At 40.0% G+C, this 25,071-nt stretch overlaps 1 protein-coding gene across 5 annotated transcripts in view; it reads left to right on the plus strand.

The window, feature by feature from the left end:
• Positions 1-25,071, plus strand: part of PTPRO (protein tyrosine phosphatase receptor type O) — a 164,349-nt gene that overhangs the window by 99,017 nt on the left and 40,261 nt on the right. For 4 of the 5 annotated variants that reach the window (XM_070754277.1, XM_070754278.1, XM_070754275.1 and 1 more), the window contains exons 5-13: positions 967-1,413; positions 3,194-3,355; positions 6,602-6,804; positions 11,302-11,422; positions 14,122-14,315; positions 17,369-17,480; positions 21,446-21,597; positions 21,881-22,001; positions 23,897-24,036. In XM_070754277.1, coding sequence (XP_070610378.1) covers positions 967-1,413; positions 3,194-3,355; positions 6,602-6,804; positions 11,302-11,422; positions 14,122-14,315; positions 17,369-17,480; positions 21,446-21,597; positions 21,881-22,001; positions 23,897-24,036 — 1,652 coding nt within the window. Of the gene's footprint in view, positions 1-966; positions 1,414-3,193; positions 3,356-6,601; positions 6,805-11,301; positions 11,423-14,121; positions 14,316-17,368; positions 17,481-21,445; positions 21,598-21,880; positions 22,002-23,746; positions 24,037-25,071 lie in introns of those variants that run through there. The other variant, XM_070754279.1, reaches the window with a different exon arrangement.

Below are 25,071 nucleotides of genomic sequence, written 5' to 3' on the forward strand. Positions count from 1 at the left end.
CTTCATCATGCTCTCTTGACCGGTTTTATATAATGTGATAAGGAGGTGACAAATGATGCAATTCTACCCTAATTTCCTTTCTCAACTTTTCATCAGTTCATGTCTTAAAGAGTAAAAACTTGAGTTGGGTAGGGTGGGTAGGGTAGAGTAGAGTAGAGTAGAGTAGAGTAGAGTAGAATAGAATAATAGAATAGAATAGAATAGAATAGAATACAGTGTTCCCTCGATTTTCGCGTGGGATGCATTCCGAGACTGCCCGCGAAAATCAAATTTCCGCAAAGTAGAGATGCGGAAGTAAATACACTATTTTTGGCTATGAACAATGTCACAAGCCTTCCCTTAACACTTTAAACCCCTAAATTACAATTTTCATTCCCTTAGCAACCATTTAGATTATTACTCACCATGTTTATTTATTAAAATTTATTTTAAAAAATATTTATTAAAGGCGGATGAAAGTTTGGCGATGATATATGATGTCATTGGGCAGGAAAAACCGTGGTATGGGGGGGGAAACCGCAAAGTATTTTTTAATTAATATTTTTGAAAAACCATGGTATAGCCATTTCGCGAAGTTCGAACCCGCGAAAATCGAGGGAACACTGTAGACCTATCTTATTAAAATGAATTTGACTAACTTTGCAACCTGTTTTAAGACTGTGCAGGACATAAATAAAGCTGCAATATTAACATTTTTTTAAAAAAATTCAAGCTTAGGCAATCATGTCCCCAAATCCCCATAACTTTAAACATAGACTGTCTACTATAGACTTCACCTAAGAGGTCTGTAAGGGGTGTGCATAAGTGCACCAGTGTGCCTACCGTCCATGTCCGAATAACCCCTTTTATTCGTATCCATTTCTTGTATTCATAATCATGTTTATACTTTTATCTGTTACCTATACATGCTGGAGAAAACAAACAAACAAACAAGTAGATAAAAATTTGCCTTCTGATCTTTTTCAGTTCCGTATCCACCGCGAAACGTTTCTGTACAAATTCTACGCAAGAATAGCCACGAGAACTGGGAAGGAGAGCACAGTGGGAATTCCCCGGAACAAACCTTCATGGAGACACAGAATGTTATCAGGCGGGAAAAAGTTACTCCTATGTTGGATGAGATATCGGAGCTCCCAACAGGGAACGCTTCCTATCTTTGGCCCGATTATCCAGCTAACAGCAGCGATTACGAAAGCACCTCCCAGCCTGATTGGTGGACGAATGAATCCGAGGATGAGAATGAGTTTGTTAATGCAGTACCGAGGGATTACGAGGACCTCATCCCAGCTGCAGAACTTGGAAAACCTACCTCAGGGACTCCGCCATTCCTTCCAGTGCAAATGGCGTTGAGCTGGTTACCTCCAAAGTTGCCCACGGTATTTGATGGCTTCCACATTCGTATTAAGAGAGAAGGTAAATTCACAAGCAGCATAAATGTTGGGCCTCGACGTTTAACCTCACAGTACGGTTCTAGACTGTACATATCAAGCTCTGTTTATGAAAGATACGTAGGTGGAGACTTTCTTTCCACATAATTGGATTTTACTTTAAGAATAGCTTGGTTAAGGCAGCCTTGAAATTGGGCTGGCTTCTTTTTGATGCATAACTAAGGTCTATTTATTTTATTTTATTTTATTTTATTTGTCAAGTATGTCTTGATAGTATACAAAGAAATAACACTGTTTATATACATGATTTGGTACTAATATGAGAGAAATTTAGTGTATGATTGGTGGAATTTTAAAAATAGAATTAAAAATTAAATATATAAGAATAAATGATTATTTGAAGAATTATAAGATAGAATGAAATAGTTTATATTATAACTAACTTAGAAGTGTTTACCTTCTCTTTTTTCTGTATTACTAATACTTTGTTTATCTCTTTTCTTTTTATATAAGTATATAACATTTTAAAATATAAAGAAATTCAATTAATAAGCTTAATATTAAAAATATAGAATTAAATCCAATAAGAATGTAATTCACACGTGTGGTATTTCTGCATAGATCTGGTAACAGTTAGGGCTTTTTATATTCTGTATTAGTTAGACTTCTACGACAAGCGGAGCAATGGCAGCTCCTTAAATGTTTAATGTTGTATGTCTTTGTCTGTCCTTTTTTGAAAATAATTAAAAAAAATTAAAAAAAAGAGAGAGAAACTTAGGACAGGGATGATAGGTGCGCTGGTGCACTTATGCACACCCCTACTTGATTATCTACTTGACTATTGTCTTAGTTAGTTACCCTGTTTCCCAAAAAATAAGACAGCGTCTTATATTAATTTTTGCTCCCAAAGATGTGCTACATCTTATTTTCAGGGGATGTCTTATTTTTTTTCAATGAAGAAAAAATGCAGCTTAGAGGGAACAGTGTCGCCCGTGCGGGTTTTATACCATATGCATCTTTCTGATCCGTTCCAAGAATTGACATGTCAATTGTTGATCTGAACGATACAGCAGACCCTCTATATTTAAAACCATGGTATATGGTAGGGTGCAATCCTGCTGCAGCAAAAACGCATCCACACATACAGCCGCATGTTGGATGCGTGTTGGATGTTTTGTAAAATCTGATTGATGCAGCGTTTTGGGATGCAATTGATTGACAGCAGTGCTATATATATTCCCGCTTGGGAATGCTGTGAAACGAAACATCTCCTACGTCTTATTTTTGGGGGATGCCTTATATTAGGCAATTCTACAAATCCTCTCCTATGTCTTACTTTCGGGGGTGACTTATTTTTGGAGAAACAGGGTAATTGTTCTTAACCGAGAAATTCATTGTTTCCCTCAAAAGTATAATTAAATATGAACATTTTAAAATGTATTTCGACCTGGCTGATTTTGTTGACATAAATACATCGTATTTTAAAATGTTATTTTTTTTAATATAGTGGAGTCTAGACATTCCTCCTTTAATCTGGAAAACAATTGGACCCTAGTTTAAAATACTTTCTTCAGATGTTGTTTTCAGTTTTATGCTAGTTTGAACAGATTCCTTGATAATTAGTTCAAGATAATTTGCCCCTCCCTCTTGGCTATAGCCATTCCCAACCGTTGGAGAGATATCCTAAAAGTTTTTTTTAAAAAAAAGCAAATTAGCACTCTTAAGTATTTAGAATTGTAGGTAGTTTTCCCAGAACCATTTTAATTGCAGTTTGTTTTCACATGTCGTCTCCTGTCTTGATTTAGAGAACTTCACAGAATTCCTGACAGTTGGAGAAGACGTTCACGAACTTGTCACGGATCTAAAAGAACCAGGAAAATATACATTAACGGTTACGACGTTTAGCTCCTCCGGATCATGTGAAGCGCGAGAAAGCCAGTCTACCCAAACCCTTCGTTTTTATATTAGTAAGTTTAGATATTCGCAAGATATATATGGGTAGCTTTAAAAAATTACAGTCATTTTCTCACTAGTGATTTACAGCACCTTATAGCTTCATCCAGCTATCTTTGCGACAAGATAAATCGGCTCTTCATGATGATATACTGGTACAGCAATGGTTGGATGATGCTGTAACACACTATAAATCACTAATAAAAATGACCTATAGCTCGTTAATGTTCTGGTTCATTGGTGATAAATATTCTTTCTATTTTATTTGCTTGTGTTCGGTATTTATTAATTTCCAACCCATCCTGCTATCTACCTGAGCTGTAAATAGTCCCGGGGGACAACATGAGCTGATACAACTTCTTTTGCATGAGAGAACACTTGTAATGCATTGCATCTGTATAATATTTGTTTCCTTTGCACGCAAAGAATAAATACTAAAAAGTAATCATACAGGAACACCTCTACATATTGGAGCAGCCCTTGAAAGTTGCAGACCCTCTCTGAGGGGGTCAGTAATTCCCCCCCCAGGGTAATGGACGGACAGATGGAATTGTCCTTGGGAGGCAAAACCCACAGCTACTCCGTCTTATCAGGGCTGAGTTTGAGTCTGTTGACACTCATCCAGACCCCAACAGCCTCCAGGCACCAGCACACCACTTCCACTGCTTCGCTGACTGGACATGGGGTGGAGATGTAAAGCTGGATATCATCAACGTACTGATGATACCTCACCCCATGCCCTTGGATGATCTCACCCAGCGGTTTCATGTAGATATTAAACAGCAGGGGGGAGAGGACAGACCCCTGAGGCACCCCACAAGGGAGAAACCTAGAGGTTGACCTCTGACCCCCCACTAACACCGACTGTGACCGACCAGAGAGATAGGAGGAGAACCACTGAAGAACAGTGCCTCCCACTCCCAACCCCTCCAGCCGGCGCAGAAGGATACCATGGAATACCAGTATCTAATCGGCAAAACCCCCAAATCAAAGCTTCTCTTTTTCCCCCACTAGAAGTCTAGAAGTGGTTTCTAAGTAGAAATGAAAGTAATTATGCTTTTTGTGCCCCCCCCCCAAATCAAAGCAGTCAATTCAGCCATCTCTGTGAACTCCATCAATTTTTGTAGCCATTCATTCATGGTGGGCAATCAAAGTGCCCTTCCATTTTTGGGGCATAAAATAATCTTGCCGCTGTCAACGTGATCAAAATTTTAAAATTTTCCCAAGTATATTTTTCCATTAAACCCAAAAGGAAAGTTTCTGATTTTATCTTTATATAGTGTCCTCTTTCTTACACACACACATGCATGTACACAAACATACATATTACCGTCCTTTCTGCTGAGCTATAGGATTCTCACTCGGATGGCTATCTCATTAAGGAACTACAGAGAAGTGATTGAAAGACCATCTTCTATCTCCAGTCAGAACGATGCAGTTCCTTTAGCTGGCAGGGCAGAAGTGGCAAATTAGGACTTGTCTGCCATCTGCTGTCTTCCCAGCTCATCTCCTAATCTCTAACCAGACACCACTTATCATGCTTATCATGCTAACACTCTCTCTATGACATGCTCCAAGGAAGGGGCAGAAAGTATACATTGCGAAAGGCTGATGCATCTACCTGGGGGCATGCTTGCAGAATATCCTTAATATTAAACATGCCTGGGATATTTAAACATGCCTGGGAGAAACATATATCCATTGTAAGATAAAATACAGGAAATAGTATAAGGGCAGACTAGATGGACCATGAGGTCTTTTTCTGCCGTCAGTCTTCTATGTTTCTATGGTTCTATTAATACTGAATTTACCAGTTTTTAAACTTTATTTATTAATTGAACTTTATTATTAAATAGTATTTTATTTTATTTTATATATTACACAGAACCAAAAGCTAGTTGAATGGGCTTGGTTTAGATAATAAGCATGAAGCTAAAATACAATATAGATAATAAGCACGAAGCTAAAATACAATATAGATAAAAGCACAAAGCTTATACAAGCATGAAGCTTAAACACGACTCCCCCATCTCTCAGGCAAAAGTAAAGGAAGTGACCGAGCAAAATAATGAGCTTTTATAGCTTCAATGAGGAAGTGATGAAACAGCCTTGAATATTAACTCTTCAAGTACAAGTTAACTCTTTGAGTGCACATTAACCCTTTAAGTACAAGTTTGGTACAGTGTACAATATGCAGTTTACAATGGCAATCCCTAACAACCATGTACCCTCTACTAACAGACTTGCAATAGAGTCCCAAATTTATATTGCTAAACAGGACAGTTGTTTACTGACGTTTTGACCCCTTTTTGTGACCTTTCTTGCTGCAATTCTTAAGTGAATCACTGTGATTGTTAAGTTGGTCTGACAGTTGTTAAGTGAATCAGGCTTTGCCATTGACTTCGCTTGTCAGAAGGTCACAAAAGATGTTTAGTTTAATTGGATTTGTATGCCGCCCCTCTCCGAGGACTCGGGGTGGCTCACAGCATATATAAAAGACATAATAATAATAATAATAATAATAATAATAATAATAATAATAATAATAATTTATTAGATTTGTATGCCGCCCCTCTCTGAAGACTCATACAATACAATCGATCCAATTAATATAATTAAATACAATCTTTTAAAATTCTAACTTTAAAACATTCATTAACATTCACTCAATAAATCACACTAAAAAAACTCATTGGTCAGGGGGAAAGATCTAATGACCCCAGATCCGATGACAAAGATGAGTTTTTAAACTCTTTTGGAAAGCAAGGAGGGTGCTGTTATAACCTTGAACAGTCACTAAATGAACTGCTGTAAGTTGTGGACTACCTGTAATAATGTTTCACATGTAGATGCAGGGCCCAATAGGTAGAAAGAAAATATTATTATATCATATTAAATATCCTAACAGCAGCGAGAAATAATCTTGCCCAGTTCTGGAAAGAAGGAGATGTATCAACTGAAAATATAATAATTAAGAAGATACTAGACTGTGCAGAACTAGATAAAATGACAATGGAGTTAAATGAAAAGGAGGATTCGGAATATTACGAAATTTGGAGTTTATTCTACGATTGACTTGAAAGGAGAAAATAGAACAAATCTATTAGTGTTTAATTTAGTTAAATATATAGGATTTTATTCACCTTAACTTACTATAAGTATGTATATTAATTAAAGTGTTGGTTCTGATCTATAAAGTCATACATGGTATTGGAGATAATGAGGACCACCATATTTTCTGGCTTCTGATGTTATCCTAGGTCCTACAGGAGAACTGATAGAAGAGCTGACAGAAAAGCCGCAGAATGTCGCCGTGACTGTGCTCAGCGCCACCACCGCCTCTCTGTCTTGGACAACCTCTCAGGAGACCTCCGGGAGCAACAATACCATCGTGTCCATTGTTTCCTTGACATGCCAAAAGCAGAAAGAGAGCCAAAGGCTGGAGAAACATTATTGCACAGAGGTAAGTGGCACATATTCCTTCTCTCATCTTTTATTTATTTTTATTTATTTTTATTTATTTTTATTTATTTTTATTTTTATTTATTTTTATTTATTTTTATTTTATTTTATTTTATTTATTTTATTATTTTATTTTATTTTACTTTACTTTACTTTACTTTATTATTTTATTTTATATTTTATTTTATTTTATTTTATTTTTTATTTTATATTTTATTTTATTATTTTATTTTATTTTATTTTATATTTTATTTTATATTTTATTTTATATTTTATTTTATTTTATTATTTTATTTTATTTATTTTATTTTGTTTTATTTTACTTTACTTTATTTTATTTTATTTTATTTTATTATTTTATTTTATTTTATTTATTTTGTCTAATACATAATGTTGGTTTCAGAGGATACAATCATATTAAACTACATCAATAGAAGAATAGAAGAAAAAAACAACAGACATTAGGAATAATATAGAAGAAATAATCACTGGGAATAATAGAGTTCACATTCATGAAGCTAGTGGAAACATAAGGGATAGATTCACGGAACAACTGCAGGGATTCACTTCGTAACCCTAGCAAAACCGGTACTACAATTGTAGTACAATGACACACTTAACAACCGCCTCGCTTAGCAACAGAAATCCTGGTTCTGTCCCTTTAATGAGCATGCTGTTATGCATGTAAATAAGTTATGTGTAAATAGTGAATATGTAAATACGTTATGTAAATACAAGGGATATGCATATTGGCCGCGGATTAGCTAAGCCGCGGCCGGGAAATTCAAGAGGCTGTCAAGCCACGCCTCTACAGCAAAAATGTTTAAAAGGAACGGCACAGCCGCGCACCCCATGCTTTTTACCTACCAAATGTACCTACCAAATACATTGTATTTGCTTTGTTAAACGTTTGTTACCGTTACAGCCGATTCCTAATAAAACGAATCAGGCTACAACGTGACTAGTGCTTTATTCCGATCTAGCACATGCCAAGACTTGTTTACTCATACTAGTCTCTTTCTTGTGTTCTCCACAAAGCCACGAGTTCTCTATTTGCTCTGAGTGAGCCTAGTGTGATAAGGGGCTTCCTGAACCATTTCCTGCTTTTACCTAAACTTGCCCAGTCTCTGCTAGGTACTTAACAGGATGTTGCGCATCCTGATTACTGTGTGTAACTTTCTCCTGCTGTTGCCTAAATTATACACTTATTTCCTGTCTTGTTTTTTCCCCAAAGCAAGCTAACAAACTCCAGACATTGGAGGATGGGGAGGGAGGATGAAGGGCTCAAAATTTGTCCATCAAAGTGTTGTGGTTGGCTCTGGCCCAGCTCCTGCCCCAGGGAATGTGGAGATGGATGCAGAGGGAACTTCAACATGTCATAGGTCTGTGTTATTGCCGACAGTCAGTTCAGAGTTTAGTTTCCTCGGACGAAGAAGAAGGTGGGAGTGACTTGGAAGAGGGGGGCTTGGCACACAGCCCAGGCAGTCAATCTCCATTATCTCCCATTGATTCAGATGAAGAAGTCTTGGACCCACACAAGCGCAGAATTATGCGTAGAAGAGACCAAGTAAGGACATATTACAGGAGATCAGGGAGGCCACCTGTGTTTGGGTGGGGCTCCAGTAATTAGGGCTGCTGCTATAAATAGCAGCGTGTGCGTTTGGCCATTGTGGAAGAGTATCTGATCACAGTTCTTCAGGAATCGTGTGTTGCTGTTTTCTGGACTTTGTTGATTTTTCACGCCTTTGAAACCAAAGCAGAGCAACGTGTGTGTGTGTTTCACTTCGGTGGAAGAAAAAGGGGTGTGAAGTTTCTTCACAGCTGCTAGCTAAGTACTTAATGACTGCTTAAGGGAAATTGTACAGTTTTGGGATGTTTTGCAATACAAAAAAGTGCTTAGTTTATTTTGAATTTTGTGATGAAGAACATTGTTTTGAATTTTCAAACATGTGTTTGTATCCTTGAATTTTCGGGAGACTCCTACCAGAGGGCCCCGCAGAACACAAAGGTGACTCACAGTCGGGGGTGGCATGCCCATGCTCTTTTGGCACCCAAGGGAAAAAAGGATCACCATCACTGCCTTATATCATCTTGGTTGTTTTGGTGTCTTTAACTTACTTACTTACTTACTTACTTACTTACTTACTTACTTACTTACTTACTTACTTACTTACTTATTAGATTTGTATGCCGCCCCTCTCTGTAGACTCAGGGCGGCTCACAGCAATAATAAACAATATATAACAAATCTAATAATTTAAAAGAAACACTAAAAAACCCATTATTAAACGCAAACATACATACAAGCATACCATACATAACTGTAAAGGCCCGGGGGAGATGTTTCAATTCCCCCATGCCTGACGGCAAAGGTGGGTTTTAAGGAGCTTACGAAAGGCAAGGAGGGTGGGGGCAGTTCTAATCTCTGGGGGGAGCTGGTTCCAGAGGGTCGGGGCTGCCACAGAGAAGGCTCTTCTCCTGGGTCCCGCCAAACGGCATTGTTTAGTCGACGGGACCCGGAGAAGGCCGACTCTGTGGGACCTAATCGGTCGCTGGGATTTGTGTGGCAGAAGGCGGTGCCGGAGATATTCTGGCCCGATGCCATGAAGGGTCCTGGTTTCTCTTCAGATCGTATAAATCTTTTGCCTTTTACTTTAACACAGAGGGGAAATTCCCGGAAAAGGGAAGGAGTTTACTAGGCAAGGCCACAAGGGAACCATAGTCAGATAAAAAAAGAGGCAAGTCTGTGTGCTTAAAAGGGGCATGCAATTAATGGTGGGTTTTCACCATTTGGCACAATTCTACATAGTATATGCACAAAATCTGTACAACGCAAAAGTCTTCGCGATGGGATTGGGTGGGAGAAAGCAGTGTGTGTGCTGATCTGTTTCTCTCATTTGCCTTCTGCCAGTTGGAGTATCTAAACAAGTCCAGATGGTCCTATCCATATTTTGTTTAGTTTTATATGTAAACAAGGAACTCTGGCTTATTTTTCTCCAAACAAGCTGGAATTAAGAGCCAGGAACAACCCGTGGTCTTGGATGATGTTTAATTATGAGAACAGCTATCAAGCTTTTGGTCCTGTGCCAAATGTATCCAGCTTTATTTAGCTGCCCCCATTGATAGGAATAGCAAGTGGGGAGCATGGATGAGTAGGTCCTTATATTATCACTCACCCAGGATTCTTTGCAATTCTGGCTTAGCAACAAATGGTAAGATGGGCAGTTAATTAAAAAATATTGTTAGGCTTATTTCTTTAACTCAAAAAAATGCATCTCCACTCCGCTCTTAATTAGATCAACTTTCTTTGGCTTAAGTATTGTCCATAATTTATTTTTATTATTTATAATTAGTGATGGGCAAACCCAACAGTGTTCAGGTTCGGCGAGTTCGGACGAACTTCACACAAAGTTTGCCCGAACCCGAGTGGTCCGTGGCGTCAAAGCTCCGCCCCCGGAATCCCATTGTTTTTTAATTTTTAAGGATTTTTTATTTTTATTTATTTTTATTTTTACGAAAAAGGACGCCGCAGCGGCGGCGCAAGCAAAGGTTGGTCTTTTCATGTAAAAATAAATTATTATTTTTTACAAAAAAGGATGCTGCAGTGATTCCGCAAGCAAAGGGAGGTCTTTTCATGTAAAAATAAAAATTTTACATGAAACGCTGCAGTGTCTTTTTTCGTAAATTTATTTATTTATTTATTTGTTTGTTTGTTTATTTGTTTGTTTGTTTAGTCTATTACATAATGTAGGTATGTGAAGAAATAATCATATTAATATACTGTACATGAATAAAAGATTAGAAAAACATTAGAAATAAATAGTATTCATATACATGATGCTAGTAAAACATAAAGAGACATTAGGACAGGGGACGGAAGTCACACTGGTGCGCTTATGCACGCCCCTTAGGAATCTGGAGAGGTCAACAGTGGACAGTCTAAGGGTAAAATTTTGGGGGTTAGGAGATGACTGGTAGTGAGTTCCATGCTTCAACCACTTGATTACTAAAGTCGTACTTTTTGCAGTCGAGTTTGGAGTGGTTTACATTAAGTTTGAATCTGTTGTGTGCTCATGTGTTGTTGAGGTTGAAGCTGAAGTAGTCATTGACAGGAAGGACGTTCAACCATCCATCTATCCATTCTTCTCATGTTACTGCACTTTGAGAGATCCACCAAAGCAAGGAGGTTATAGAAAATGATCATGGATACAGACTGTCCAATGACAATTGCAGCTCAAAATCATCACCTAAAAATTTGAAAGAATTTCTCAAGTATCTTAAGAATGAAATAAAATTGAAGCATCTTTCCTAGAAGATTCGGGAAATGTTAAGGTGGATTTAGCACAGCCTTAGTATTATATCAATAACCTCCTGCTTATCACTCAAGCAACTTTTTTGCTCTTTCTCTCTCTCTTTATCTTAAAGCAATACCATCTTTGTTTAACACATAGCGATGATTTTAATCTATTCTTACGTTTACTCTTTCTCATTTTTCTAGGTGAATACAAGCAGCAGTTTTATCGAAAACCTTGTTCCTGGGGCTCAATACCAAGTTGTAATTTACCTACAGAAAGGACCACTAGTTGGCCCTCCTTCTGATCCAGTTACATTTGCTATTGGTAATGTCTGTGCAAATATGTTTCTGTTGTGGTTGTTGCAGTTTGGAAGCCCGTTTTAATGTCCAGGAGGAGTCATGTTATGGAAGAAATTAATTGGCTTTGAAGGCACAACATGATTGTGTTACTGAGTTAATTAGATATTGTGGTCAATACAATGCAGTTGGTCAATAAATTTTGAATTAAGCAGAGGCCCTGTGATTACAACATATTAAGCTGCAAAAAAAGTAACTAAGGTTGTTGATCTAAGTCAGGGGTGTGTAAATCAAGGTCTGCGGGCTGGATCTGGTCTGTGGGGTGTTTAAATCTGGCCTGTGGGGTCGACCTGGAAATAGCAAAGGACCAGCCCGTGCTGTCTCTGGCAGCCAAAACAGAGCATGGGGGAGCCCTCACACATGTCCTCACACTCTGTTTTGGCCAGCAGGGTGCTGCAGATGGCTATCTAGGCTAAAACTAGGGCATTGGGGGTTTCATGCAACCCTGCACACCTCCTTTTGGGCGGCAAGGTCCTGCAGGAGTCCATCCAGGCTGAAAATAGGATGCAGGGGCCTCATGAGGGGCCCCCATGTCTTGATTTGGCCAGCAGGCTGGTGCAGGAAATGTCCGTCCTGTCTCCCACCCACCTTCGGATGGTCCACAGAGGAGAACTACTGTGTTTCCCCCAAAATAAGACTCTCTCTTATATTTTTTGAACCCTGAAATAAGCCCTTAGCCTTAAAACCCCGATTGGGCTTATTATCAGGGGATGTCTTATTTGGGAGGAACCAGGGTACAATGCTGATCCACCCCTTGAAGAAATTCAGTTTGATACCCCTGGTGTAAGCTAACAATGCTAGCTAAGCGTTGCATCTTATGAAACAGCAGCTGGTCAATTTTAGACCTCTACCTAAGAAAAGGCGTGGGGAAGACCTCAGTGGGGCCTCTCTAGGAATCTCCTGGGAAGAAACAGGGCTGGAAAAGGCATGGAGAAGCCTCAGTGGGGCCTCTCTATGAATCTCCTGGGAGGAAACAGGGCCAGAAAAGATGTGGAGAAGCCTCAGTGGGGCCTCTCTAGGAATCTCCTAGAAGGAAAAAGGGCTGGAAAAATGGGGAGAAGCCTCCATGGGGCCCCTCTAGGAATCTCCTGGGAGGAAACAGGGCCTCCACCCTCCCTGTGGATTCCCCAATCGCACACATTATTTGCTTTTACATTGATCCCTATGGGAAAAATTGCTTCTTCTAACAAACATTTCTACTTAAGAACCTGGTCATGGAACAAATTTAGTTCGTAAGTAGAGGTACCACTGTACTTAAGAATGTGGTATAAACATAGCCAGTGGCTACATTTGAGTTAGTTTTTCCTTGATGGGATTTATTTCACATAGTTGAAAATTTACAGATAGTCCTCAATTTACAACTCTTGTCCTAGAAACTATACAAAGTTACAATGGCACTGAAAAAAAATAACCACCATCTTGCTTAGCAACAGAAATTCTGTTCCCAATTGTGATTGTCAGTCGAAGATTGAAGGAAGACAGTCTCTCCTTGTATATTATTGTTATGTTCTTTTAGGAAAGGTAAGATAGACATACAGCAAAATTAAAAGTAGAATAATTCTTCACAACTCAGTGCCCTCAAGAAATTCAGAATGATAGCTCTCACCATCTGTTGAGCTAGCTTGGCATGACAGGGAAAAAAATTCAGCTCATTAGGTTGGAAAAGTCTGGGACACATCCAAGTCATCAGTGAAATCTATTTATCTCCCTACTGGTTTGGAAGCTGTGTGATTTGCGTGCATGCATGATTTGCATGTGTGGGCATGCTTTTTCACTATCTGCGCATGAACAGAAGGCTTTGCTCATGTGCAGAGGGTTAAAAAAAAGAAAATGGCGGCATCCCTGAGGGTGGGCGGAGCCTCACGTTGCCATCACTACCAGTTGTCTGAACCACAAGCCGCCTCTCTTGTATTGCCTCTGTACGAATCGATGGTGAGACCACACTTGGAGTACTGTGTACAGTTCTGGTCACCGCACTTCAAGAAGGATATAATGGAACTGGAAAAGGTTCAAAAAAGGGCAACAAGAATGATCAAGGAAACGGAGCACCTCCCTTACGAAACCAGGGTGCAATGCCTTGGTCTCTTCAGCCTTGAAAGACGGCGTTTAAGAGGTGACTTGATCGAAGTGTATAAAATCATGCATGGGATAGAAAAGGTGGATAGAGAAAAATATTTTCTCTATCACACAATACTAGGACGAGGGGGCACCCCCTAAAGCTCATAGGTAAGAAAGTGAGGACAAATAAAGGGAAATATTTCTTCACCCAGAGGGTCATTGGTTTATGGAATTCACTTCCAGAAGAGGTCGTGACAGCTGTTAGCTTGGATAGCTTCAAGGTAGGATTAGACAGACTCATGGATGCCAAGTGTATCGGTGGTTATTGAAACGGATGTCCACATGCCGCCTCTATGTTGGCTGAGGCAGGCAGGATTCCCTTGAGTACCCTTTGTTGGGGGTCAAGGGAAAGGGAGGGTTTTCCCATCTCCTTCTGCTCAAGATCCCCATGGACAATTGGTGGGCCAATGCTGGACTCGATGGGCTTTGGCCTGATTCAGCATGGCTCTTCTTATGTTCTTATGTTCCTCTGCTACTTGATCCAAGTCGTATTTGGAATATGTGATGATTTCTCAATGTACAATGTAGCTTTCCATTTATGTTTTACAGTGCCAACTGGGATTAAAGATTTAACCCTTTATCCCTTGGGACCCACAGCTGTGGTCCTCAGCTGGAACCGGCCTTACCTTGGTGTCTTTCGTAAATACATCGTAGAGATGTTTTATTTCAATCCATCCACCATGACATCTGAGTGGACCACACATTATGAAATAGCAGCAACCGTCTCGCTCACTTCTTCAGTGGTAAAGTGAATTCAACCTACAATTCAAATATTTCTAAACAGATTCCCCCCATAACTAAAATACTCTACTGCTTATTACAATGGGTAGATATAATCTGTTCTGCCGGCGTGTTTCAACCGTCCGTAATTACAGGGTAATTAGTCCAGGATGACACACACCACACGATAAAAGGAAAACCCAAAAATTTTTACAAACAGAAAAACAGAAGCAGCTCCCTTTTTAAAGGTCAAAGGGATTTTCTGGTACACACAAGGCACAGGTTCAATGCAATCCAATTGCTCACCCAATAACTGGGAAATTGAGTCCAATTCTAAAGTCCAGAGAGTCCACACACAATCTTGAACAGCACAAAAACCACGATCTTGACAAAACAATGAATCAGGTAAACTGTCATGAGGCTAAAACACCAGGCTGCTCTTTTATCTGTAGCACTAATTACAGCAGCCCCACCCAATCACAGGTGGCCTCATTTTCTCTTGTAATAATCCTTCAGTTGTTGTCTCCTATGCATCACTCTACGCATGCGTGGATGTGCCATTAATTCTTGTTCAGAATCCAGGGATGATACAGATGATTGATCTCCTCCTGGGCTGTCTGCCAAACTCCCCTCTTCCCTGTCAATCACGCTTCCTTGGTCAGAGGTGGCTTCGTTGGCAGATTCCATTGGGAGCAAAACAGGCCTGCGGCATGTGGATGTCTCCCCCACATCCACCGGCACATTCATTGGGGCAGGAGCTGGGCCAGAGCTAACCACAACATAATCCAATAAGAGCCTCACTCATTTAATTACTGACAGAAAAAAAACAAATTTATAAGGGCTATCCACAAGCAATATGCGTATGAAACTAGGGCAGGGGCATCAAACACAAGGTTCGCAGGCCAGATCCAGCCTGTGATGTGTTCGGTTCTGGCCTGCAGGTCCATCCTGGAAAATGTAAGGGGTTGGCCCACATTGCTTCAGCCCGTTCTACCCAGTGCAAAGAGGAAACATGCCAGTAGTTTGGGGAGTAGAGTCAAGCTGGCCACACCCACCCAGTTAACCACACCCACCAAGTCAGCCACACCCACCCATCACCTCCCGAGGTCAATCACAGCCCTGATGCAACCCTAAATGAAATTGAGTTTGACACCACTAGAGCATTCAAGATGGTGATAAGAAATGGTGGTAACACTATATAATGATATAACACAAAATGTAGTTATTGATATTAGCTTAAACATATAGATTTTTTTTAGATTATATATTGTAATATGAGAAGGTTTTTTTAATCTTAGATATATATTGAATCTCTATTAGTTATAAGATAAGCTGATATTGGATTAATTAGTTTAATGGATATGAAAGTTTTAAATTAAGATTTGGATAAATGAGATTTTGTTAATGTTTATATTTATGTAATGTTTTATAGAAAGGTTTTATTTTTAGAGGTTTAATAATTTACAATGTTGTAAAAGTTTTATAGAATTTTTAGATGAGGAAAAAGATGTAAGAGCCTCCATTGTAAGATTAATAAGAGAAAGAAAACTTTTTTTATATGTTCGATTATAAGCATTGTTGTAAAGTTTGTAGTTATTCATTGTTTTTATTTCATGGTGGAGAAAAATTGAAAAAAAATTGTACCTGGAAAAAAAAAGATGGTGTTTTGTGACCATCCAAATTAAAGAGAAAAATACATGAACTGGACGAAATCTTTCGAGATTGTTGGTGTTGTGGTTGGCTCTGGCCCAGCTCCTGCCCCAAGAAATGTGGAGGTGGATGCAGGGGAAACATCAATGTGTCATAGGCCTGTTTTATTGCCGACAGAGTCAGGTAGTGCAGTTTCCTTGGACAAAGAAGAAGGTGGGGGTGACTTGGAAGAGGGGGGCTTGGCACACAGCCCAGGAAGCCAATCTCCATTATCTTCGGTCGATTCGGATGAGGAAGTGTTAGACCCATGCATGCGCAGAATTATGCATAGAAGAGACCAATTGAGGAAATCTTACAGGAGATAAGAGAGGCCACCTGTGTTTGGGTGGGGCTCCAGTAATTAGAACGGCTGATATAAATAGCAGCGTGCTGGCTTGGCCGTTGTGGAAAATTATCTGATCGTTGTTCTTCAGGACTGTGCCTTGCTGTTTCCGGACTTTGTTTGTTGATTTTTCACGACTTTGAAACCAAAGCAGAGCAAAGTGTGTGTGTTTCACTTCGTGGAAGAAGGAGGGCTGTGACGTTTCTTCACAGCTGCTAGCTAAGTACTTAAGGACTGATTAAGGGGATTGTACAGACTACCAGGTTGTTTTGGGAGGAGTGCTCTTTGCAATACAAAAAGGGTGCTTTGTTTCTTTTGAATTTTTGTGATAAAGAACATTGTTTTTGAACTTTCAAGTGTGTGTGTGTGTGTGTCTGAAATGTGTACCCTTGAATTTTCAGGAGACTCATACCACAGAGCCTGGCAGAACAGTTTATACAGTTGAGAAAGTATGAGCAGGCATTCTCATATTAGATATTTCCTAATACAGTAGTACCTCTAGATACGAGCTGCTCCACATGCGAGTATTCTAAGTTACGAGCCGCGACGCGAGTGAAATTTCTGTTCGACACCCGAGCTCAAATTCGGGATACGAGCCAAGCTTCCACTAGGTGGCGCAAGAATCTCCTTGCTTCCCGTTATCTCGGCGTGAAAAACAAAGTCTAAAGGCATTCGTTCGAGATGCGAGTTGATCGACTTACGAGCTCAGGTCTGGAACGAATTAAACTCGTATGTCGAGGTACCACTGTACTGTATCCCAATGTGCCTTTCTAAATTTGTGCCTTCTATTTTAAGGAGCTTCTTAATTTTTGTAAAATAAATCTGTTACTTACAATAGAAGAAAGTATTACGTCTGGTATTACTATGAACATTACTGGAGTAATACTGATGTCCAACTCTTAACCACCTCTGTTCTTCCATGCAGAGACTCTTACCATTTTTTGGTATAGTACCTGGCAAACTATGTGGCCCCTTAAGATCATGTCATCAGTTGCAGGCCTCACTGGATTGGAAGCTGATTCGGTCTCTTTTTCTCCTTTTTAGAAAATAGACAACCTGCTGCCTGCCTGGTACTATAACTTTCGAGTTACCATGGTGACGTGGGGAGAACCAGAACTCAGCTGCTGCGATACTTCCACTATTGGTTTCATCACTGGTAAAGAGTATTGTTTGATAAACTCCTTTTCTTGTTTTGTTGTATGTTTTCCTTGTAAATCTGCATGTTCATTGAAAGACCCAGGAGTGTTTCAAATTTGAAAGAAACAGGTCGCTTTGAAGAATGCGGGAGTGTTCAATTCTGTAGTTACTCTTTGTAAATGAATTTTTAGCACAGAATTGCAAGGCGGTGGTGGAAGGGAACACTGCAAGCCCCAGAAAAGACACAGCTGCTTTAAAGAGTTGCAGACAAGGGGTAGAGAAGAAATGCCTCCCATTACTCTAGAGCAGGCTGGAAATCACCGAGATTCCATGCATGCAAGTGTCCTCGTGTGAGATTTTGGCAATTTCCACCAAATTCTTTGCTTTCATGCATGCACGGAAGCAAAATCTCACACGGGGGTGTGCAGGGGCACATGGTGGGGATGCGCAGATGTGCACACATCATCGTTTCCAGTACCAGAACATCAATCCCAGACATACCGGGGGCAGCCCGCCCATGAACCAGTCACAACCCATGCATGATATTAATGCAAATGCTGCCTCTTACATACCTGTCAGAAAGTGGAATACAAGCAGGGGTAAAATGGTACCAGTTCGACCTGATTCAGATGTACCAGTAGCGGCGGCCACCAGTGGTTCAGAGAACCAGTAGCGGCAATCATACAAGGCTCAACCCACCTGCCCAGATGCACCATTTTCATTCGCAGAATTGTAAGGTGGTGGTGGAAGGAAGCATCGTGACCACAGGAAAAGACACAGCTGCTTTAAAGAGTTGCAGACAGGGGGTAGGGAAATGCCTCCCTACGATTTCTTTGCTTTCGTGCATGAGCAGAAGCAAAATTTCACAGGGGGGACATCCATATGTGCACATGTCACTGTTTCCACTACCAGAATGGTGATCCCAGGCGTACTGGTTTGGGAGAGCGCCGGGAAGCGCCGCCGCCCAGCTGTCACCTTCAAAAACAGCTGGGGAGCTGTCGGCAGGTCAGGAGGTGCAAAAGGAGGTGGGGAATCCCACGAGGAGATTCTGGGGCGAAGCTTTGACATCACTGAGACGTCCTTCCTGGAGTCCCCGTTTCAGCCAGCCAGGAAGGACGTCTCAGTGACGTCAAAGCTCCGCCCCTGGAATCTCCTCATGGGATTCCCCACCTCCTTTTTCACCTCCCAACCTGCCGACAGCTCCCCAGCTGTTTTTGAAGGTGACAGCTGGGCAGTGGCGCTTCCCGGCGCTCTACTGAACCCAAACTTTTGCAAAAGTTCGGGTTCGGGTTCAGTACACCGAACCACACAAAGTTCGGTACGAACCCGAACTTTGCGGGTTCGGTTCGCCCAACACTACCTACAGGTTACAATGATAACTGGAATTGCTCTTGCTAAGTGCTGTGGATACATGGCATTGTGCTTTGTGACTGCATTAAATAGCAATAGAAATCCCAGTCCTGGTTGACAGTTATAACCCAAGGACTCTCTAGTTAATTTGTCCCCTTGGGTTTTCCCCACAGTGAAGAGCAATTAACAACGTGTGTGTGTCATGTTACAAACCTCTCCCTGCTTGTCTTGAGATTATATACATGCATATAAATGGTGAAGGATGCATCACACTAGCAGAACATCCATTTGTCATTCTGATGTCATCTCTGGATTCGATAATTGCCTCTGTTTGCTCCTGTCTTCATGGCACCACTAAGGATTTTTTTTTTATTTTTGGAAGAAGGCTTTGGACTGAGACAAATTAATTTTAGCGTCATTTTCCAGTGGGGAAAAAGGCTGAAGCTGCACTGTTCGAATCTTAGCTTTCATCTTTGCTTCTTTGAAAGATTTAAATCACATCTTTTGGATAAGTGGTTGAAGATGGAAAAGCAGTTTGTTTGATAGTTACGGTTTTGGGTGAAGTCCAGCAAGAGCTCAGTTGCAAAAATTCACAGAGCAATTTCTCTTTTGCAGAACAGCCCACTTCAAAGGGTTTTGAGGGAGGGGGAAATATTGGAGAAATTGCAGCCACCTATTTCTATACACTAGAGAAGGAGAAGGAAGAGGCAGCAAATTCATAGCTAACTTATTCTCATACCAATCCTCTTTATCATGCCTCAGACCTGAGAAAGCAAAGTTTTTTCATGTGATGACAAACTCCATGCTTCAGGAATATTATTCAACATCCCATTAAGATCCCAATTGCAATATTTCTTCCCCGAAATTTATTGATGTATGAAGTTATTTGAAGTGAAATAACTCTATCTGATATAAAAATACCAAATAATTAAAGAACATTCAAATATCTTATGTCAACCCAAGATTTAGTCTGCTCAGTGTACTTCTGAATTCTTCAGATTCATCCAAATACAGTGGTGCCTCTACTTACGAACTTAATTCGTTCCGTGATCAGGTTCTTAAGTAGAAAGGTTTGTAAGAAGAAGAATTTTTTTCCCCTAGAAATCAATGTAAAAGCAAATAATGTGTGTGATTGGGGAAACCACAGGGAGGGTGGAGGCCCTGTTTCCTCCCAGGAGATTCAATTCAATTCAATTTATTAGATTTGTATGCTGCCCCTCTCCGAAGACTCGGGGCAGCTCACAACAGTAATAAAAACGGTATAACAATGGAACAAATCTAATAATAAAATATATAAAAACCTCAACAATTAAAAACCATATAGCACATACACATCAAACATGAAATATAAGCCTGGGGGAGATGTCTTAGTTCCCCCATGCCTAGCGATATAGGTGGGTCTTAAGTAACTTTCAAAAGACAAGGAGGGTGGGGGCCATTCTAATCTCTGGGGGAAGTTGATTCCAGAGGGCCAGGGCCGCCACAGAGAAGGCTCTTCCCCTGGGGCCCGCCAAACGACATTGTTTGGTTGACGGGACCCGGAGAAGGCCAACTCTGTGGGACCTTATCGGCTGCTGGGATTCGTGCGGTAGAAGGCGGTTCCGGAGTTATTCTGGTCCAATGCCATATCAGGCTGTAAAGTCATTACCCACACTTTGAATTGTGACCAGAAACTGATCAGCAGCCAGTGCAGGCCACGGAGTGTTGTAGAAACATGGGCGAATCTAGGAAGCCCCACGATAGCTCTCGCGGCCGAATTCTGCACGATCTGAAGTTTCCGAACACTTTTTAAAGGTAGCCCCATGTAGAGAGTGTTACAGTAATCGAACCTCGAGGTGATAAGGGCATGAGAGACTGTGAGCAATGACCCCCTGTCCAAATAGGGCCGCAACTGGTGCACCAGGCGAACCTGGGCAAACGCCCTCCTCACCACAGCCGAGAGATGGTGTTCCAATGTTAGCTGTGGATCGAGGAGGACGCCCAAGTTGCGAACCCTCTCTGAGGGGGGTTCAATCTAGACAGTGAGTACATGAGAGATATAATTCTTAAGTAAATCCAGTCTTTTGTTAGCATAAATATCCTATTAAGCATAGGTTTGTTATTTTTTTTTTAAAGAAAGCAATCTGACTGCCAAATTGAAGAAATATATAATGGGAAGCTATGGTTACTATTCTTCAGCTGCTGCACTTTCAAAAAAATATAGAAGACTGTTTCCATTTTCCTTGGCAGATTATTGAAATATGCACAAAACTGATTTAAAAACAGAAGACTCGGCAATCTGATAAAATACACATAACTGCTTCTTCAAAAGCTTAACCAAATAGAAAAATCTTGGGATTTCAACCTCAGAAGTAATACGCCAGTCAATTCCCAATATTTGCATGGCTGTCAGATTATAGGACAATTTTTCTTTCTGTCACTTTGAGCCAGCTACTGTAGATTTTAATTTAGCCTTGGGAAGAACTCAATGATACAAGTACAAGGCTTCAGAAAATGTTGGACTCAACCATCGTTAGGGCACTAGATAACCAAATATTTCTTCTATCGGTAGGGGATTGGATTAGATCAGGGGTGCCTGGTTGACAATGATGTTAATGATAGTGTTTGTTTCTTTGTCTGTTTGTTTCCTGGTAGCTCCCGTGTCCCCTAAAATCACTGCAGTTGAATATTTCAACAGCCTTCTCTACGTCAGCTGGATCTATGGTGATGACAACACGGACCTTTCCCATTCTAGAATGTTGCACTGGATGGTTATTGCAGAGGGAAAGAAGAAGATTAAAAAGAGTGTAAGACTCACGTCCCTATTGGATATTGCTCCCAGACCAACAACCAGGGGTGGGCAGCACGTAGAATGGGATGTAACGCAGTTCCACCGACGGAAATGAAGACATGGGCACAGCTCCAGCTGATCAGCGGCTGTCACTTCCTGAATTACTGGTCTCGGGTGGGCTCTCCCTTTTTCCCCCTGCTGCTGCTGCGTCTGCAACCGGTTCTCCGACGACCGACGAGCGAACCGGGAGCATTTCACCCTTGGCCTGCAAGATATTTTCAACTCTTTGTCTCTTTCAGGTGACCCGTAATGCCATGATGACGATGCTCAGCCTTCCTGCCGGGGACATCTATAACCTCTCGGTCACTGCTTGCACTGAGCGGGGCAGCAACAGATCTGCGCTTCAACTTGTGAAAGTTGGTAAGGCCTAAGATGAGCCATCCTTCGGTCTGGGGGGCTACAGCTGTGGGTTGGGTTGGGTTGGGTTTTTTGTTAAAGGCAAATATTGCCTCAAAATGAAAAATAGTTCCCTGAATTAAAGAGATGAATTTTGGTTGGAGGATTTTTTTTGTTTTGCTTTGGGTATATTTTTTTTATTTTTCTCCACCATAAAATATTTCATTTCATTTTTCATTTTCATAAAATATACGATACAATATACCTTCTCTTTTTAGTACAATAAATAGCAATATAATTAATATATCATATATAATCACAAAAAAAAAATCTTAATTCATATTTCATCTCGGTATAAGTCATTTTTCTTTGTTGCCAACCTTCTAATTTTGTCATCCAGTTATACAATTGTCTTCTAATTAAATTCACCATTGATATTCCTCCCAGTGTTTAACAACACCAATATCTCTAACATCTTAAATACTAAGCTGTAGTGCTTACTATTACTAAAACTAAAAAAACAATCAAAACGAACAGATTTTAAATCTTTCCCATCTCCCTTAATAGTATCATATATATTTATTAATCCGAAATTCAAAATTTTATTCCAAGCTCAATTAGATTTGAACCAATTAACTATTATTTGCTCATATCAGCCTTCCTTATAACTATTAATTTCAAGCACCTTTTTTCCTTGAGTTCCATACTTGAATCATTGTAAATAATTGTTTATATTTAATCATCCTTATTCTTAAATCCCATAATATTAATCAAAATTAGCTTATTGCCCCTTAATATCATAATTCTACTCAACATATATAAGTAAAGTTGGAGGAAAAATTGACATTGATAGATGAAATGAGACAACTGAATGCACAACAGATTGTGTTGTTTCCCTTGAGCCATAAGTTATTTCTGCAAATTTGAGTGTATGTGACTTATTGAAATTGGTCTAGATCCTTTATGATAGAGCAGGGGTGTCAGACTCGATTTCATTGAGGGCCGCATCAGGGTTGTGTTTAACCTTGGGGGCTGAGGTGGGTGTGGTCGGGGTGGATGTGGCATGCTTCACATCACTCGTGCATGAGGCACCTGTGGCCCAAGCATTTTGCCAGAAAAAACGGGCTCAAGATTTTTTTGCCTCTCCTTAAGAAACATTTTCCACTTAAGAACCCGAGCCCGGAAAAATTTCCCAGGAAATTTGAAAGCGGCAAGAAGGCTTGGCCATTATATTGCCATTCCCTCTTTAATACCGGCCATTTCGGGCTTTTACGGGCTGCCAGAGGAGCCTTTCGGTGGCGCTTAAGGAGGCTTCGGCAGTCCTGAGCGAACAAAGCATTTTCTTTGGGCGCTTGGAGAGGGAATAAACCTCTGCCAGCGCCCAGAGAAAAGAAACGCTCCCTTCACTCTGGACAGTGACTGTCCTCCTCTTCTTCTTCTTCCTCCTCCTCCCACCCAAATTCCGAGCTTTTATTTCTTTCCTAATGGGTTTGCATGCATTATTTAATTTTATATTGATTCCTATGAGAAAAATTGCTTCTACTTACAAATTTTTCTACTTAAGAACCTGGTCACAGAACGAATTGAGTTCTTAAGTAGAGGTACCACTGTACTCCCATTTAGACCCTCACAGCCTCCAGGCAAATTTGTATCAACACTTATATACTCATCCTGCAGCTAAGAGTTAATTGAAAAAGGAAGTGAAGCAAGTGTTGAAAAGAGAAGAAAAAGCAAGCTGCATCAGACTGCCTTCCTCTTTTATAGTTCCATTTCATTGCCAAGAAACTTAAGGAAGAATGAAAACTTATCCCCATAGGTCTTTAGAGTTCAGGATCTTGGATCACCTGTTATCTTTCACTTTATACGGGACCCCAATGACCTACAAGGCGCAACCAAAGAGACTCTTATGTCGTTTCTAGATCCAGCTCCTCCAAGATCACTTTTTGCGGTGAATAAAACGCAGACCTCCGTGACTCTTTTGTGGGTGGAAGAAGGAGTAGCGGATTTCTTCGAGGTTTTTTGCGAGCAGATTGGCTCAGACCATGTGACAAAAGTTCAGGTAGGTGTTTTTATCCTTTATCAATTTCAGAACATTTCTTTTTTTAAAAAAAAAATCTTTATTAAATATATACTTTAAAAATCCCAACAAGAACAAGACATAACAAATTATAATGCATGATATCACAATCATATCTATCAAATTAAAACAGACAGAAGAAAAGAAAGAAAGAAAGAAAGAAAGAAAGGGAAAGAAATAAAAAAAGATATAGTGAAAAGTCAAAAGAAAGAAAGAAAGAAAGAAAGAAAGAAAGAAAGAAAGAAAGAAAGAAAGAAAGAAAGAAAGAAAGAAAGGGGTTATGGAAAGGAGAGGGAGAAAAGGAGAGCGTGCTGGCTATTTAGCCGACACTTCAGTAATATATGACTTCTGATTTAAATGTGTAGTTGGAATAAGTTTCCCTTCGCTTTTATTTGCTTGTGGTATAGTATTAATTAGTTTTAATAAATATAAGTATTGCTTATCTAATGAGTATGTTCTTGTTTAATTGGTTGATATTTGGGGAATTTGTTCATAGGGTTTGTTGAGTGTCTACAGGTTATGTCATTATTATTATTATTATTATTATTATTATTATTATTATTATTATTTATTAGATTTGTATGCTGCCCCTCTCCGTAGACTTATGTAAATTATACAAAAATATTATTTTCATTTCATGATTTGTTGTCTGTACGTGGCGTCGCTGTTGAACAGTCTTCTTCTTTGATGGTATTTAGATTTTTTTTTTTGTCTTAACTCAGATCATTTCTGAGATACTTAACCTGGGTGGCTCTGATTTGAAATCTAGCCTCTTTTTGCACAAATCATTGCAAGAAAAACTCTAAGTGAAAAGTCACATCTTGACTCACTGGTGTTACTCATTGTGTTGATACACAAATTTAAAAGACATTTACCACTACTTGCCAATTCTAGTTGTTACTTAGCAACATGATGGTGTTCATCCATCGTGTTCGAAGAGGACCTTGACATCTAATGGGTAGGGGGCTGTACGTGGTGTGTCTGAAGGAGGTTGGGAAGGCCTATACAGTCACAAAA

This window comes from Erythrolamprus reginae, chromosome 6 (genome assembly GCF_031021105.1).
Source record: "Erythrolamprus reginae isolate rEryReg1 chromosome 6, rEryReg1.hap1, whole genome shotgun sequence".
Lineage (NCBI taxonomy): Eukaryota > Metazoa > Chordata > Lepidosauria > Squamata > Dipsadidae > Erythrolamprus > Erythrolamprus reginae.